This window comes from Garra rufa, chromosome 8 (genome assembly GCF_049309525.1).
Source record: "Garra rufa chromosome 8, GarRuf1.0, whole genome shotgun sequence".
Classification (NCBI taxonomy): domain Eukaryota; kingdom Metazoa; phylum Chordata; class Actinopteri; order Cypriniformes; family Cyprinidae; genus Garra; species Garra rufa.
The window spans coordinates 9,743,672-9,761,835 of record NC_133368.1 but is presented as its reverse complement, the minus strand read 5'-3'; the positions used below and the strand labels follow the sequence as shown (position 1 = coordinate 9,761,835).

The 18,164-nt window shown below is 36.7% G+C and overlaps 1 protein-coding gene across 1 annotated transcript; it reads right to left on the bottom strand.

The window, feature by feature from the left end:
• Positions 1 to 553: 553 nt before the first annotated feature.
• On the bottom strand, positions 554 to 3,213 carry LOC141341241 (uncharacterized). Its single transcript, XM_073846392.1, has 3 exons — positions 2,867 to 3,213; positions 2,466 to 2,621; positions 554 to 1,631 (listed from the first exon to the last, which is right to left on the bottom strand). The coding sequence occupies exons 1-3, from the start codon at positions 2,895 to 2,897 to the stop codon at positions 895 to 897; spliced, it is 924 nt and encodes a 307-aa protein (XP_073702493.1). The 5' UTR covers positions 2,898 to 3,213; the 3' UTR covers positions 554 to 894.
• Between the last annotated feature and the right edge of the window lie 14,951 nt (positions 3,214 to 18,164).

Genomic DNA, 18,164 nt, shown 5'->3' with positions numbered 1-18,164 from the left:
GAGACAGAAGTTGGGAGACTACAGATTACTTGGGGATAGTGCATACACAAGCAACAGTTTCCCTTTCATTGTCACTCCGAAACGTGACAATGGAGCGTTGAATGCAGATGACTGCCGCAGAAATGCAATGATCAGCAGAGGGAGGGTAGTAGTTGAACAAGCCTTTGGTCGGCTAAAATGTAAATGGAGACGACTTCGTGAACTTCATAACTCTCGTGTAGACGTAATAGTGAAGATCATTGTAGCAGCGTGCACACTTCACAATATGTGCCTTGGAGAGAGTGAAAAAACATGCGAGGAGCACCCACATGGATGCCCTCGTGAAGGGGATGACAATGAGTGAGCATGTAGGCTTCTCCTCGGTATTTGAAATGTCATTTACTATTATTGAAACAGCTTTTTTTTTTTTTACCTTTACTACTATCAGAGTTTAAGTGCAAATGAAAGCAATGATAAACATTTGTAAAAATTTAATTTGCAAGTTTAAGATATTATGGTGTAACAAAGAGGAAGTTTCAAGAAACAGTCCTTGTTCATTTTAGTGGTCATTTTATTTCAAAACACTCTTTTCCATGTTATAACAGAACACCATCTTCAAAAAGTTGTCTTAATCATCAACACTGTATGATTTGTACATATATTTTTTCAAGTCTTTTGTTATCAAAAATATGTGGAAACAAAAATGTAATGTGCAAAACCACATCTGTGATAAAACTCGTTTGTAAACTAAAGTCTCTTGTGTTCTGTAAACATAAAATCTGTCAAAAATATATTCTTTTACACCCTTTAAATAACAAAATAAACATTGAGGCAAAGGCAACTTTTCCAACATGAAACATAGGCCTACCTCTCTATTTTCTCACATCATAAAAAAAGAAAATAAAGTCTGCATCTTTATTCCTGCTGGCGTGACTGCAACAACTTTTCAAACAAAGCATTTGTTGTTTTAATTTGTTCCATTATTTCCTCGTGTCTCCGTTGAGAGGCTACCTCACACTCTTGCAGAAAACCAATCATCTCACTTTTGTCTACTTGATGCTTCCTTTTACGCTTGAAACCCAAAGCAGAATGAGCAGGTGCTTGAGATGGGAAAGACCCTGAGCTCTCAGAATCACAGGACTGTGCAGCATCAAAACTGGAGTTAGGAGAAGACAGACCTTCTTCTGTGGAAGAGTTAGCGGATTGGGGTGTTTGATTAGTTTGCTTTATGATGTCTGGGCGCCTGACTATAACGCCCTTTGCAGTCCCGATTACGGGAAAATCCACATCATGGTTTCCTCCAATTAGCTCACTCATTTCTGTTAGAAAATGGAACTTTGTGGGTGCTCTCCCTGTTGAGGCATTGCTATCTATTGCCTTCTTGTAGGCGTCCTCCAGGGTTGTCCACTTTCTGGACACTTTTTCAATTTCAAAATTTTGGTGGAACTGCTGAGACAATTTAGCTGCAATGTCCTGCCAAAACAGTCTCTTTTTCCCCCTGCCCATTCTGATCCTTGTGTTGAGTTCTGCCAGATTGCGTGGGAGCTCAGAGTTGTCTTTCAGTAAATGCTGGCGCATGAGATCGATCAAAAACAGGGTCTGGTCTCTGCTGAAAACTTGATTCTGAGGCAACTCTTCTGTAGTAGTGTCACCTAAATAAATGGAGAAAACACACACACACACACACACATATATATATATATATATATATATATATATACATATACATATATATATATACACACACACATATACATATATATACATATATATACACACATACATATATATATATATATATATATATATATATATATATATATATATATATATATACATACATACATTTTGGACACACCTTCTCATTCATAGAGTTTTCTTTATTTTCATTAAACTTTGCTCGAAGTATCGCCTGGGTCTCTACACATGAACTCAAGCATTGAGAACATTGTTTGTGTACACAGCGTTTACTAAAAAGAAAGGTTTAGAACAACTCACTTTCACTGTTTGAGTTTCCTCTCACGGCCGTCTTGCCAGTCAAGAAGTGTCGATCTCCGAATGCGAATTATAATTACCATTAGGTAAAAAACATTGAATAATACTTTTTATGTATGAGACATTGAGGCTCTTGAATCATATGACTCTTGAAGCTCATCAAGGGAATGCCAAGAGTGTGCAAAGCAGTAATCAAAGCAAAAGGTGGCTACTTTGAAGAACCTAGAATATGACATATTTTCAGTTGTTTCACACTTTTTTTGTACTGTATACTTCCACATGTGTTAATTCATAGTTTTTATGCCTTCAGTGTGAATCTACAATTTTCATAGTCATGAAAATAAAGAAAACTCTTTGAATGAGAAGGTGTGTCCAAACGTTTGTTCTGTACTATATATATATATATATATATCATTATTCAATAAATAAATCAAAAGGAAATATTGCAGAAAAATCGGCTGGCTGCAAGTGTATCTTGTTACGTGAGTCACCTTTAGCAGAAACAGAGCTCGGGGACACTATTTGCAGAGCAATGGTGAAATCCTGGTCCATGTACAACGTGCCATCTCCTTCCCGTTGATAGAGAGTTTGGGCTACGGGCTGGGTCATCTCCTGGTCCCAGTATATCATGCTGTCAGTGGCGTACACTACAGACCGAATAAAATAACATGAGAAAATTGCCTCCTTCAGAACACTGTACCGCACAGCACCCTACTGGAGACGAGCCACGGCGAGCTAGCATCTTCTCTTAACGGTATTTTTAAAGACAACACTACGTTTAAATAGCGACATTATTAAAATTATTTATGCCCCAGCATTATGGGGGCTACAAACTAACCAACTAACTAACCAACTATACAGCAGAGAACTTTTAACATCATGCAATGCTTACCATTCAGCGTAGTTTCGTTGCTGTCAGCCATTTTGAAAGGTCAAAGTTTATCCCATCTCGGCAACTCGGGTATCATAAAAAATTTCGAGCTTTCCAGTGGAAATTACAACTTGAGTGGGTGTTCACGTGCAATTTAGATGTCGGATTTTGGTATTTACCATAATTACGATAGCACATGAAGGCAGCATGAGTCCAGACGAGGCACATCAGCACCAGGCACAATGATCCACAGCAGGAACTACACTTATTATAATATCAACTGATACATGAAGCATCAGTAGTCATTTATTGGCTGTGTGGTTGTTTTGGTTAAAATGCCTATAATTGAACAATAATGCTTCCTTATGCACCTGTCCTTCTCCAAAAAGAGGGAATCTCCCTCTGTGCTCTGTATAATAAGATTCTCAGGACTGGAGTTAAGAGACTTATCTGTGATAATGAGATTAACATGGGCTCTGGCCCTAAGGCTCCAATGGTGAGAGTGTCAATGTAGAGGCCACACACCTGAGTACAGATAAACAGACAGAATGCTATGCTGACGTCACCAGCCAAACACACATACGTGCTACACTGAAATATAAATAAGAGACGTAAATGATCACATGTACAAGTGCATGAAATCTCACACAACTTGTCAAAAACATGTCTGGGTCATATTTTACACATACATATTTTTCATAGCTTTAAAATTAAGTTTAAACCACTGATGTCACAGTATTTTAACAATGTTCGTACTACTTTTCTGGCCTTGAACATGTCTAGGGCTGCCTTCAACTAAAGATTTTTTTGGTCGACTAGTAATCGTTTATTTTAAGCAGTAGTCGACCAATAGTTGCATGTTTATGAATAAACCATATAAATCAAAATAATGAGCCTTTAATTGCCTACAAGTGCTCAAGCACATGCATAAAGCTTGCCACAGCGCACCGGCAGATATAATAATTATGAATGTGTGGAAAACAGCAAGGAGGCTGCATTAAGTTTTAATAATTTATGGATAAACTAGCTTTCTTGGATAAACTGCTTCCTTAAGAGATGAAGTCGCTGACACTGCTCATCATCTCCGCAGTAGAGATGCGCCTGTATGCATGTTTCATATGGATTACATAATCTGAGAATATTTTCCATTTGAACTGGTTTATTTGAAGCTAGACATTTCACTCTCTACAGATATATTTTTCATGTCTGTGAGGCAAGTATACACAGAGTTTCGAAGTTTCGCGCTCAAGTTCACAGACACTGAGAGGAGAGAAAGTGCTTCGTGTTTGTTTCAATTATTTTACAAAAGCACAACATTTCGTTTTTATTTTGACTGGACGCAAATAAACGTAGCGTCTTTACAGATTCGAAAGATGTGTTACTTTTATCTGTATGACCAAAAATGATGGAGTACTTTAAGAGCAAGTGACTGCTCCATCTGTCATGCTACTACAGCCTCCACACTCCGCACAGGCACTTGAATAGCAAATTTTTTCTAGGTTAATTAGATTGAGCTGCCATGTAAAATTGCTACTACTTACATATTTCAGATGAAAAGCCATATTTGAGGTAGATGAATGACAGATGCACATTTGGATGTCCTGCCCGATGTATTATTATATAACATAGACCAGCTGTTAATGATCTGTCCATCACAGACTGCATGACTTCACCACTTCCTGTTGAATTTTTTTTTCTGGGACTAATCAAATTTTGGACACCAAGCCTCTTCTTGTCGACTAACCTAAATGTGTCACTTGGGTTGCTGTCTATGCAGGGTCAGAAAACTCAGATTTTTAATCAAAAATATCTTAATTTGTGTTCTGAAGATGAACAAAAGTCATAAAGGTTTAAAGTCAAACAGGTTTGGAGTGGCATGAGGTTGAGTCAATGATGACAGAATTTTCATGACAAATAAGCAGTATCACACATCCACAAGTGTGATATTGTGTTTATACAACAGTTCGAGTGTGTAAATACATAAACAAAATAACAATGGAGTGTCTTTAAAGCCATCTTTTGTGCAAACTACTTCCAGCCGCCACAGATTCAAATCATTTTTGCAGCCTCTGTTACTAATTCCAAAATGTCACTTTAGAACTAGTTACAAAGAAATTTTGAGTTGCCTCAAGCCTATTGTATTGATGCAATAAAATCTCACTGTGTTACTGTATGTGTAGTAGAGTATTATGTGCGAGAGTTTGACTGAGTGAGTGTGATTAATGTACCTGCACCTGATAGCATTCATTATTCAGATTGGTCTCGTCTCATCACAATAAACAATAAACATTAGTTTGAATGTCTGCTGAGGAAAGCGTTATGTTTCTAGTAACGTTAATATCCTTTCATCTGTCAACAACAAAAACAGCCATCAAAAAAATGCTAAGCAATTCAGCGTTCTGATATACAGCACTGAATTTACCTAAACATGAGATTTTGCCAAAACTATTCTCTCTGGATCAAAGAATAGATTAATGAGACCAAAGACTGTTAGATTTACCCAAAACGAATTATATCTCATGTTTAACCACTACAGGAGACATCAGAGTCAGCTGTAAATTCCAGAAGATCTGGCCGAGGTGAGGCGCTCTCAGGCGGATTCATGAGCACTAAACCATCTGGAGGTTGCATGTCCGAAAACGTCGAAGCAAATTTTCAAATAGACGTCATCTTTATTAAGAAACTACATATTTGAACTATAAACAAGTACATTCTCGCCTAAAAATCTCTTAAAACTACATTCCGTAACACAAAAACAGTATTATTTATAAAATTACAGTGGATTTGGCGTCCGCCATGACACACGTTGTTAGAAGTACCGTAAGGGCAGTGATACAATTACAAACTGTGAAATGGCTGTTGGAGTTATGATATTGCTCTAATATTGCACTCCTATCAGCCAATTAGATTCGAGAACCAGAAGGAACTGTTGTATAAGTATGTGTATATGACAGTTATATTGTTTGGACTGCATTAAACTTCTGTTGATTTGATTTAATTTAAATAAATTAATTAAAACATGCATTAATGCATGCAAAAAACACATTATTGTAATGAGCATTTGGTGCTAAACTGTCATGCACAGTATATGCAGAAAAAAGGCCAATGCTACTAATCTAACCTAACCACATTTTTCAAATGTCAAGTTAAAGTTAAAACACAATGCCTAGAGTAAGGTGTTATACATCCATTTTGCCTCAACTAAACAAATACATAGTTACTAAGTAGAAACAAAAGCAACTGGATTTAGTGCAAGTGTGTGGGAATATACAATTGCTGTTAAAATGATGGGAAAGAAGACAAAAGACAATAGTTCACACTTAACATGCTAAGAAAGAATGTGAGGAAGCAGCTGGCCGTCATTAGCTGTGGGCTGCGGGCTGTGTGGGTTGCTTTGCCGTTAATGACGGCAGTGGTGTAACACATGAGAGTAATTTACAAGTTTCGTGGCAATCACATTTAATCTCACAATCCAGGTCAAATATTCTGGAAAGGGAAGTCTTTGTTCTTTTATTTGACCTGTTAAAAAGCTAGTCTTATTGAAACGCATGGTTTAAATTCAAGGAACAAGTGTTTGTAGAGGCAGAAAGCGACCATAGCATGTGCAGAGCAGGCGGTGAGTCAAGAAGACTGTATGCTAATACAGAGCCAACCCTAGTCTAACCCTCAAACAAACAGACATGATTCATCTCTAAAGGGACGCGTCTGTATGTCTGCATAAATAAAAAGTGACAGGACTCAGACATCTCAGATTCAGTAGCCCCAGGAACCCACTGAACATACGACACAGACGGACACAATAAACTGTGGATTAATCATAAAGCACATTTTTTTCCACTGCAGCAGTCTCTAAAGCAGATCTATTTCCATGGCATGTATTTGCATCAGGTTATAATATATTTCTCTATTATGTGACAGATTTCACTATAAAACAATCTTTGTGACCTTTTGTGCATACAAAACCTAGCATGCTAAAATAATGTCTGTCTACTCTATGAAAACAAGTTTGTAAAAATTAAGGAAATGTCTGTAAATTTATAAGAAAAGCTACTGGTAATTTTCTGCAAGGACATTTCCTGTTTTTCTATTATTTTTTTCCCAGTACATTAGCAGCTTCCTTATTTACCTAACCGACAACTGCCCTACATAGATAACAACTTGGTCTGTCCAACAAATAGTGCTCCTCATGCGAAGCATAACTGATTTCAATAGAGTTGTTTGTTAGCATGTCACCAAGCTAATAACACAATGCTTTAATTGTCATGAAAACCTATAGCAGGCTGATGATCGATCATAAGCACCCTATAAAGTGGACTTCACTTTGTGGACTTCTTAAGTTCGAAAGGGAGCAAACATGTTCAGTTTGAATGGGCATTGCGAATGGCATAGGGATACAGGAAACACTGATGCATGACTTCACTTGAAACAAAGATGGAAACTTATTCACCAGTCATTGTGTAGTACTCCAGTATTGTAAGAAGTCTGAATTAAAAAAAAATGCAGAGAAAATTAGCTGAGGCTCTGGCATTTTAATTAAGTGTAATTAGTCCCAGGTGTGGTTTGTACAAAGTTGTTTGTGACGGTTACAGTGCATCACATGGTTAAATGTTGTATTTACTTTCATATTAAACATTGCAACAGGCATTTATTACTTAACATTTTCAAATATGGCAAATTATATTCATGAAATATTATACTATAGAACTACTACTAAAGAAATAAATATGTATGTGTTATATACACATGTATATTACATAAAAGTATGGTAATTTATCATTTACATTTTACATTACAGGTATTTACAGAAGCATACTATGTCATTACAGCTTAAACTCCATTAACATGCTCAATTTAAGCTTTCTACAGACTGTGCAACTTCAGCAATCTTAAAATATTATTACAAATCACAGTGTGCGACATGGATCTAATAAACTTGGATACAACGTGTATGTAAACTGTAAGATGATGACACCAAAGACAAGTTCACACTAGGGGTAGCTCATCAAAAAATGAAAATTCTGTGATTAATTACTCCCCCTCAAATTAAGATTTCATCAAAAATATTTTAATTTTTAATTTTCCCATGACCACAGTCTGACCTGTTGGCGAGCTCACTGAATTGCAAATTGGGCTTAAAGGGTTACTCCACACCAAAATATATGTCCATGTCGTTCCAAACTCGTAAAAGCTTTGTTTGTCTTCGGAACGCAATTTAAGATATTTTGGATGAAACCTGGGAGCTTTTTAACTGTCCCATTGACTGCCAAGTAAATAGCAGTGTCAAGGCCCAGAAAAGTAAACGTCAAAATAGTCCATCTGTCATCAGTAGTTCAACCCTAATTTTACGAGGCTACGAGAATACTTTTTGTATGCAAAGAAAACAAAAATAACGACTTTATTCAGGCAATTCTCACTATTACCTAGTTGCTTATTAGCATGCTTATTAATAACATATTGGCTGTTTATTAGTACATATAATGCACATATTCTGCATGACCATATTCTACCCCCCTAATCCTACCCAATACCTAAACTTAACAATTACATAACTAACTATTAATAAGCATCAAACTAGGAGTTTATTAAAGGGGTCATCGGATGCAAAACTAACTTTTACATGTTGTTTGCACATTAATGTGTGTTGGTAGTTTGTGTACACAACCACCCTACAATGATAAAAATCCACCAAGTAGTATTTTTTTAATCTTTAAAAGTAATATCCCCTTTTTAAAATCATGTGACGGCATACCGACAGAGGCCACTCCCACGATAGTTGATTGACATGAGCGCCTTATCTTAGACCCGCCCTCACCAAGCTAAAACAGTCTGTCTCCGATCGCCATTGTGTGACTGAGTCGCTGAAGATGCTGAGGAAAACGTTACTTTCGTTTTTAAAAGGAAAGCACCGATCCCGATCCCGATCGCCATAAGCCTTAATGCTCATGCAAATCGTTCCTGATGCAGCTTCACCCACAGCAGAAGTGAGTATAAAGGTTTTTTAATGCATCTTTGTGAATGGCCTTTCGTAATAATGTGCTTGTTGGCAAGTTTCACCGCTAAATGCGGCTAAAGTAAACATTACGTCTCATAATCCCAGAGAGGGTTTTATATTTAAAAGGACCATGTCTTAAAATGAGTTGAGTTTTTGCGGAGCTGATTTTGACAAGGTAAAAGAAGAAAAAGGTTTTTTACACTACTATTGAGAATTTTTACCCAAGGTATATTATAGACTTTCATTAAGACCCTAAAGAATCATATGAACTTGTGGAAAATGGGCATCCGATGACCCCTTTAAGGCAAAGGTTAATGGTTTGTTAATGGCGAGAATTGGACCATAAAATAAAGTGTGAACAAAAAATGTTAAGTAATTTCAATGTAGTTTTCAATGTACTTATTGATAGTAACTTGTAGTGTAACTAGCAACTTTTTCAAAAGGGTAGCTTTATTGTAGCTTAACTACTTTAATTTATAAGTATCTTGCAGCTGGTCAAGCTACAGTTTTAAAGTAACTTCCCTAACATTGAGGAAACTGCAAAAGAGGAAGGGAAAAGAATTTGAATTAAACAAGTTTTAGCGTCATTTCACATTGCATTTTTATTGGCTGGTCAGTAGATGTAGGTTGCAAACACACTGTGCTATGATCATGCTGAATTTCTGAAAGTGAAAATGATCATGGGCTATCTTTAGTTGCATGACCGTGACAATGGTTGTCTTTGAACCTCTCTCACTCTATGACATAGGGCCACCATTTAGGAGCTACTTTCAAGATGGCAATCTTTCGTATCTAGGACAGCCAACAATCGTGCAGAGTGTTCCAGATTTTAGATGTCGTCTGTTTGATGATGTTGCAGTGTGTTCCGAATTAATGCATTTTGTCAAGTGAAGTGAACTTCAACAGATATTCCATGCTCAGGAAATAGGGAGCAATGAACATAACGTAGGGATCAGGGCTTGTGGCAAAAATGCCACCATAATGAACAAAAATGCCACATAAATTCAAGACATGGGGCAAAAAAAATTAAGTATGCACAATTAAAGTATTATGGCACGTCAAAAAAGAAATGTGAAAATAGATTAAAAATTAGATCAAATTAGATTTGCTCACACTGCATCAGATTGTGTTTACACGCTGTTTTGTGCAGCGCTGAGCCTTATAACTATTCAAATGTGTTTCTGTTGAACGTTGGAATGCATTGGCCAATCAGTGGCACTGAAAATGCCGGAGCTGTTGTTGAGTGTGCACACTCTGCATCTCTGTGACATTCATGCAATGCTGTCTTTGAATTTGGTGTATAACCATATGAATAATTTCATATTATATATATATATATATATATATATATATATATATATATATATAAAATCACAATATACAGTATACATGAAAACAGCATCCAAATTTGTACCAGACAACTAATTTCTATAGTCGTCTGGTACGTGCCACCCAGTCTTAATGTGAACTGTCTTTTGGAAAGTCATCATGTCAGGGGCTTATGTCTTAAAATACTGCCTAGGCAGATCACTAGGGTTTGGAAGAGATCCACTATCATCAATGGGACAGAGGACAAGCCATGCACTTAAGGCCTTTCATTCTGAGCTCTTCAACATAACCACCTTAATCAAGCTAGTTAAGACTAACCCCAGTGTAATAGCATCAACAGTTGCAATCAAGTGGCTGATTTAAATTCACCAAACAGCAATGTGAGTCAGTGAGGAATCAGGGTAGGGTTGTGACGTAACCTGTCATCTGCGTTTTGGTGCATGTCCCAGAGCTGGACGAGACATGGGCGAACACGGGCCCAAGAACAAACAGTCTCATTTAAGGATGTGAACATCTGCTCTACCACATGTGTTAAACGCCAGTGGAATAAAGTTGTTTTTTGGATTTAGGAACATGATTGCTAACACACCGGTCCATTACGCTCACCGCGGAATTTCCGGTCTTTCATTCCTGCACAGAGGGAAACGACTTTCTCTCCTTAAACTCAGGAAGTGTTGTGTAATGTCTGATTATTTTCTCCTTTTCAACCTCTTTCAGTTGGATTTTTTTCATGTGCCGCACACATGCGGTTTTCCTTCTCTCTCTCTCTTCCTCCTTTTCTTCCTCTTATCTCTACAATGCACCTGCAAGACAAGGAGACTTTCCATATTGCAGACTGCAAAGAAATGTTATTCCTCCCACTCTTTAATTCCCTTTTCCTCCCCATCTCTCTTATCCACATGTGAGAGTGCGCACACAAATATGAGCACACTTTCCATCCTTCTACTCAAAATATATTAAAGAAACACAGACAGACGCACAGAGGCACGTTCAGGCTGCATCACGGAGGAGGAAATACGTCAGCGTGCTGCTTGAGTAACAAAAGACAGAGCTCATGCAGAAAAGAAATGAGAAAGAGAAACAGGAAAAGGGAACTTGTCTGAGGTAATCTATCAAAGTAGGTCTCAAGAGGTGGGTCACAAGTCTGTTCTGAGGTAAAAAGAACAGCAGGGGAAACGATACTAAACGCAAAGCGTATAATCGTGCATAGTGTGCATAATAGCTAAATAAAAAGCCTTATCAAATTTGAACAGTGAAGGAAACTGTTCACCGTATCTTTTGTTGTTGATGTCAAAGACTGTTTTTCCAATCAGCAATTTGGCACAAAATTAATCTGGGTAGAGGCAGCCAAATTAAACAGATGCCACAACATGTGTTAGTCCCCAGAAAGGGCAAGGTAAAAGAAAATACATATAAACATACTACAATATTTTTGTGTTGTATATTATTAGGTGAAGATCAAATTGCCAGATAGCCTATTCTATTCAGTTTATGTTAATAATTAGTAGAATTTTGCAAATACACTCTTAAAAATAAAGGTGCTTTAAAAGGTTCTTCACAGCGATGCCATAAAAGAACTATTTTTGGTTACACAAAGAACCATTCAGTCAAAGGTTCTTTAAAGAGTCATCTCTTTCTTACCTTTTTATAATCTGAAGAACCTTCTTTCACAACAAAGAACCTTTTGTGAAACAGAAAGGTTCTTCAGATGTTAATGGTTCTTTATGGAACCATTTAGACAAAAAAGGTTCTTCTATGGCATTGTGAAGCACCTTTATTTTTAAGAGTGTAGTTTGGGCCTATGTAGTTTGTATTATTAAATATTATTAATTAAAGTTGCAGTGTTTAATTTGACATTTATTTCTGTACAATACAAATTTTGGTTCTACATTGGATGCACTGGATGTTCAGTGATTTTGTAAAAGAACTTACTGGCAGGGCAAAGTTCTGAAATTCCACAGAGATTTTGGTCCATATTGACATGATAGTATCAAACAGTTGCTGCAGATCTGTTTGCACATCCATGATGCAAATCTCCCATTTCACCACATCCCAAAGGCGCTCTATTGGATTGAGCTCTGGTGACTGTGGAGGCCATTTCAGCACAGTGAACTCACTGACTTGTTTAAAAAAAACAGTTCATTGGAGCTTTGTGACATGTTGTGTTATCCTGCTAGAAGTAGCCATCACAAGTTGGGTGTGCCATGGTCAGCCTAACAATACTGTTAAGGCTGTGGTGTTTTGGTACTCAGTTGGCACGAAGAGGCCTAGAGTGTGCCAAGAGTGTGCCAACATCTTTACACCACCACCAGCATCATAAACCATTGATACTGTATAATGCAGGATGGAACCATGCTTTCATGTTTTTTATGCCAAAATCTACGGTGGCCGAGAGAGCTCAACAAGCTGCAACTTAGAAAACACATGCAAACAGAAAAAAACGACAACAAATTAAAAAAAAAAAAACATCTTCATCAATTTGACAACATAGGCGCTGCAAATCCTCACAACACAACCAAACTCAGAAACGCGCTGCAAACACAGGAACGCGCTGCAAACTCAGAAACACACTGCAAACAGCACAGAACACAACGGAAATGTTTCAGGGGGACCTCAAAAAGTGAGAAATCTAGTTCACAGACAGAAAAAAATATATATATTCTTCAATGTTCAATTATTCTTCTTTAATAAAAAAAAAAAAGAAATAAAAAAAGGAGCAGATGCTTTATATTCATAAACAGAAATTTGCTAAATGCACACCGATGTTTTCAACTAACCGACCGCAACTCGGACCGCAAAAAAAAAAAAAAAAAAAAAAAAGCAAATTGTACCCAACCCGCTTCCTGACCCGCATGTTTAATATTTGCGACTGACACCAGCGATTATATGCGGCTATGCGGTGCGTTCACTGTCAAACATCATTCGGCATTAATTAGGTAATTTTGTCAAAAGAAATGTTCTTGATTACAAGAAAAATGCAGATTGTTCTTGTGATTTATTTTGTCTTTCCTTTATACAGAATTAAATAGTTTCGTTTTCGAAGTACTCTAAATTATGTCAGTGATTCTCCGATGTTATATGATCAAGAATTATTTTATTTCGATCTACAGTGTAATAAAAGTTAAGAAAAGATTAGCCTATAGCCCTAAATGTATATAGACTACAAGCTAATTCCTTTTTTCTTAACTTTTAACTTTTTCTAAAAATTATCAAGAATATTAAATCAACTTAATAGGCTAGGTTAACGATTTTTCTTATACAAACATAACGAATGCACTTCAAAACGAAGTTTTCATATAGAAATTCAGGAATCACGAATATGACAAAATAATATTATTTTATACATATTAATAGTTGTATCAAATGAATAAGGAAATTATAGTGCTTTGAATTTATTAAGTAATGTTTAATTTCGTTCGTTTCGCTCTCTGGAAATGTAAAGAAAAAATACAGTTTTTACTTGGAATTCGTTTTAAATCCCTGGTTTTAAACAAGCATATACATGAGATAATTTATATATTATTGCTTGAATAAACGTTTAAAAATAGTGCTAGAAATTTTATAATTAAGGAAATTAAACAGACCTAGGCATTTGAAAAGACATAGTGAAATGTGTCTAATAATTCCAAAAAGAAAGAGAAGCATTTGACATAATCAAAATATTCGAAACATTTATTAGGAATACCATTTTCTTAACAATTAAGATGCTGCATGTGTTTATTCAGTCTAATCGAAGTGTGCGTCTCTTCCCTGACTTTCCCAACAAAAATCCCACCCCCTCTCAGAAAATACATAAATCTGACATTACTGAGCTATATGCGTTTAAAAGTAGCCTATTAAAATGGTACAATGGCATTGCTCAGTTCAACGTGTTGGGAAATCGGGCATTTTGTCCCGCGTCAGCATTTATTCAACAGTTAATAACGCTTAACATTCAAAAGGGAAATATTTCAAACGACACGACCGACTGCGACCCAAAAATCATTAAAAATATTTTTGGACGACTCGTAACCGCGGGTGACCGCAGGTACCCGCTTATTTTGGATCAACTCGCGCATCACTGATGCACACCAAAGTGTAATTTATTTCTATCAGAAATGGAAGTTTCGAAAAAGTCTCAAATGCAAATGAGTAACAAAAAGAATGACATGTTGTTACGTTTCATGGAGGATTTTTTTCTGGTTATGCTCCACTGGAGAAGGAAGAAAACTGAACTATTGTTTAGTTGTTTCAAGGTTTTATTTATTTTTTTATTTTATTTATTCATTTATGTGGAATTAGTTTATTCTGTTTATCTGTTTTTTCTTCTATTATTCACTGTTATACAGCTTAAGATTGTTATTATATTCTGTGTATTTGGAGTTATATTTCAATATTTTTGTAACGTTCAATTATTTTTCTTTAATAAAAAAAATACAAATAAAAAAGAGCAGATGCTTTATAATCATAAACAGAAAATTGCTAAATGCACAGCAAAGTGTAATTTATTTCTATAAGAATGAAAGTTTTGAAAAAGTCTCAAATGCAAACATTGTTACATTTCATGGAGGATTTTCATCCATATTCTATCTAGTTCACCGACAACACCTCTGCTCTGACCAACAGCCACGGAACAAATAATCAGGTCCTAGATGGGTTCGTCACTTTTTGAGGTCCCCCTGAAACATTTCCGTTGTGTTCTGTGCTATTTGCAGCGCGTTTCTGAGTTTGGTTGCGTTGCGAGGATTTGCAGCGCCTGTGTTGTCAAACTGATGAAGATGTTTTTTTAATTTGTTGTCGTTTTTTTCTGTTTGCATGTGTTTTCTAATTTGCAGCGCGTTGAGCTCTCTCGGCCACCGTAAAAATCTGATCCTAGCATTCCAATTTCGCAGCAGAGATCAAGACTCATCAGACCACGCAACCTTTTTTCCAACCATCTATTGTCCAATTTTGGTGAATCTGTGGAAATTTTCTGTACTTAGCTGACAGAAGCACCTGGTGTGGTATTTTGCTACTGCAGTCCATCTACTTCATAGTAAGTAATGGGAATAACGGCGTTAGGCCACGATCACACCGAATGCATTTTTGCAGTGAGAGGCGGCTTTTTTGAATTGTTTTCTGTTGACAGTGAGCGTTCTGCACCCCGAGTGCTTCGCGTTTTAGCAGCCTGCTGCATCTCGCATTTTTGCAGAAGAGCTCTGAGCGCCTGAAGTTGGAAAAAAAGCAACTTTGAGCGGAAAAAATCGCCCGACGTCATATGCATTTTTTTCCGTTGTCCAAGTGAATGAAAGGAGAGGCGGGCCTTCTGTTGTGGTGACGAAAGTTTACCGTTGCTTAGAACAGTGGTTCTCAATCCTGGTCCTGGGGGACCCCTGCTCTGCACAATTTGCATGTCTCCCTTATTTAACACACCTGACTGAGACCATCAGCTCATTAGGAGAGAGATCCATGAACTGAACAAACAAGCTGAAGATCTCAATCAGGTGTGTTAAATAAGAGAGACATCCAAAATGTGCAGAGCAGGGGACTAGGGACTAGGATTGAGAACCACTGGCTTAGAAAGTCCGGAGACTGCAATAATGGAGGAGAAACTTTTGATGTCTGTCGCGGGAAAGCCGGAGCTTATTTTTTTTATGGTTTCTGCTAAAATGACAGTTTACTTAACAGCAAAAACCAAAGGTTTTAGAGTGCTCGTGCGATAATCCTTTGATTTGACTGACAGGACAGCTGTTTTGGTCGTTGCCTAGCAGCATAAAAAAAAAACACAGCACACTGCTCTTTTTTTAAAAGTCAACAAAAAAGGCAGTGCAGTGCGCCTCGCGTTTTCAGAAGGCAAGGATGCGTTCAGTGTGATTGGGGCCTTACTAACTATTTTACTATTTTTTCAATAACCAAACAACCTACTGTTTACCCCGTTACAACACCGTTACAGTTACTGACAATAAAATGTGACGCTACTATAATTTGTTATAATACTATTATAATTTTATTTTTCAGTTAATCTGAATGGATGCGCAACGTTTGACTGTATTGTAACTCTAGTGTGAAGGTTCATGACTAGCCGTTGCTTTGTCTCACAAACACGCAAAGAAAGATACTGAGAGAGAGAGAGAGAGAGTATTATATCCAATGCAAAATTGACAATGAGTTCCTTTGGAATTGTTCAGCTTTTAAGAACTGCTGGTTTCTCCGGTAGTAGTCAGAACTAATGTGCAAACGACAATCTCCTTGGCTGGCACTCATCTATTATCATCCCTGTTTTGATTTCAGCAAATTAGTTTGTGCGTATGCAGATAACGTGATTAATATTCATGAACCCAGCAGCTCATTAAACCTTGGTGTGTTTTATATTGTTATTAGTAGTAGAATTCGTAGTAGTTTATCTTATCAGTATTATTCCTTTTTTTCTTTCTTTTTTTTAATAAAAATCACAAAATGTCAAACAATATCTTAAGCACCACAACCAATCCTAAGTGCAGTCAACATGCATCAATACACATCATTATGCATTCATACAGGGTTATTCTAATTATTTAAGTTCTAATTACTAAAGTTTAATGAAAAATTATCATAATGCTTGACCGACTGAGCTAAGTGTACTTTCAGATATTTAAAAAACTGTGCAATATATATATATATATATATATATATATATATATATATGAATCATCTGGTGAGTAAACTAAAAAAAATACTAGCCAATGGCGATTCTATTGTCAAGGTGTACATAGAGGGTTGATAATATTTACAATAATTTATTGAATTTGGTGTAATAGGTGTCTCTCTTAATCTTGTATGACAACTTGCAGTGTTACATATCATTGAGGCTGAGAAAATAACACAAAAGAATGCTGCAGACAACAGGTATCTAATGACGTTATCTGTGTTTCCCATGTTCCTGGAGTAAATATTTTTACATGGCCTTTAAAAAATTCCAGGTAGCCGTTTACGTATACGTTTGGCTAATCAATGTACACATACGTTTGCACGAGATCTGCAGATTAGCAGTTCTGTAAAGTGATGTCATTTGTATTAACGTGGCACTTTATTCACTATATTGCTGAAAAGCAAGCAGAAGTATTAAACATGAAAACCAGTGTCAGTGTCTCATTTCATCAGAAGCACAACTTTATTAGCTACTAGAAAGTGGCTCTTCACTGTGTTCATGTTTTTACCCACGGATATCTCAGGCCTTATTTATAAAGTCTTAGAGTGTGCGTGAGCTTAAATCCACGCTAATATTCATATTTGTAAAAACTGCCTTTGACATGGAAAAGTGCAGAGTTACGTCAGAGTTTAAGCAGATATACACACTTCTTGTCAGAGTACTGCAGCTTTTAGGAAATGTAAGCTGCTTTTGCAGCTCTCTGTTCTAAAATAAAGGATTTGGACGATGACTGGTGATCTTTTATATGTTAATGACATTAATTAGTAGTCACTTGCAAGGCAAAGAGCTGAAACCATTCAGTTGCGCACAAGTTCAAGATCATATGCAATTCATAGATTTCATAGAACATTTTATAAATGAGGCCCCTCGCCTCCAAGGACTTGACAGGCAAAAATTAACCCAGAGAAGAGCTCTGTGTGAAAGAAAACTGAGCCTCAGCGCACACTGTGTATGAGGTAATCATCACAGACCAATGAAAGTACAAAGACATTTTGCTGCAAAATGCAAAACAAACTTTTGGAAAGTTCGCTTTGGCAAGCCATTTCGAACTCACAAAACAAACTTGGCCGGATTTTGTTTGAAATGACGTTACATAAGTTTGTCCTTGATTTCGCTTTAATTTTTCAAGGCATTTACCTTTCTACCAGCTCAAAATGAAAATTCTGTCATTAATTGCTCACCCTCATGTCGTTCCAAACCCGTAAGACCTTCGCACATCTTCGGAACACAAATTAAGATATTTTTGATGAAATCTAAAAGCTTTCTGACCCTGCATAGACAGCAACACAACTGACACGTTCAAGGCATATATATATATACAGTCCATATGATATCAGTCCATATGATATCAG

Bases quoted from the DNA above. Each gene is read 5' to 3' on its own strand.
- LOC141341241 (XM_073846392.1), bottom strand. From the start codon at position 2,897: ATGGCTGACAGCAACGAAACTACGCTGAATG. The intron at 2,622-2,866 runs GTAAGCATTGCA...TTCGGTCTGTAG, and splicing joins CAACGAAACTACGCTGAATG to TGTACGCCACTGACAGCATG. The intron at 1,632-2,465 runs GTGACTCACGTA...CCATTTATTTAG, and splicing joins GAGCTCTGTTTCTGCTAAAG to GTGACACTACTACAGAAGAG.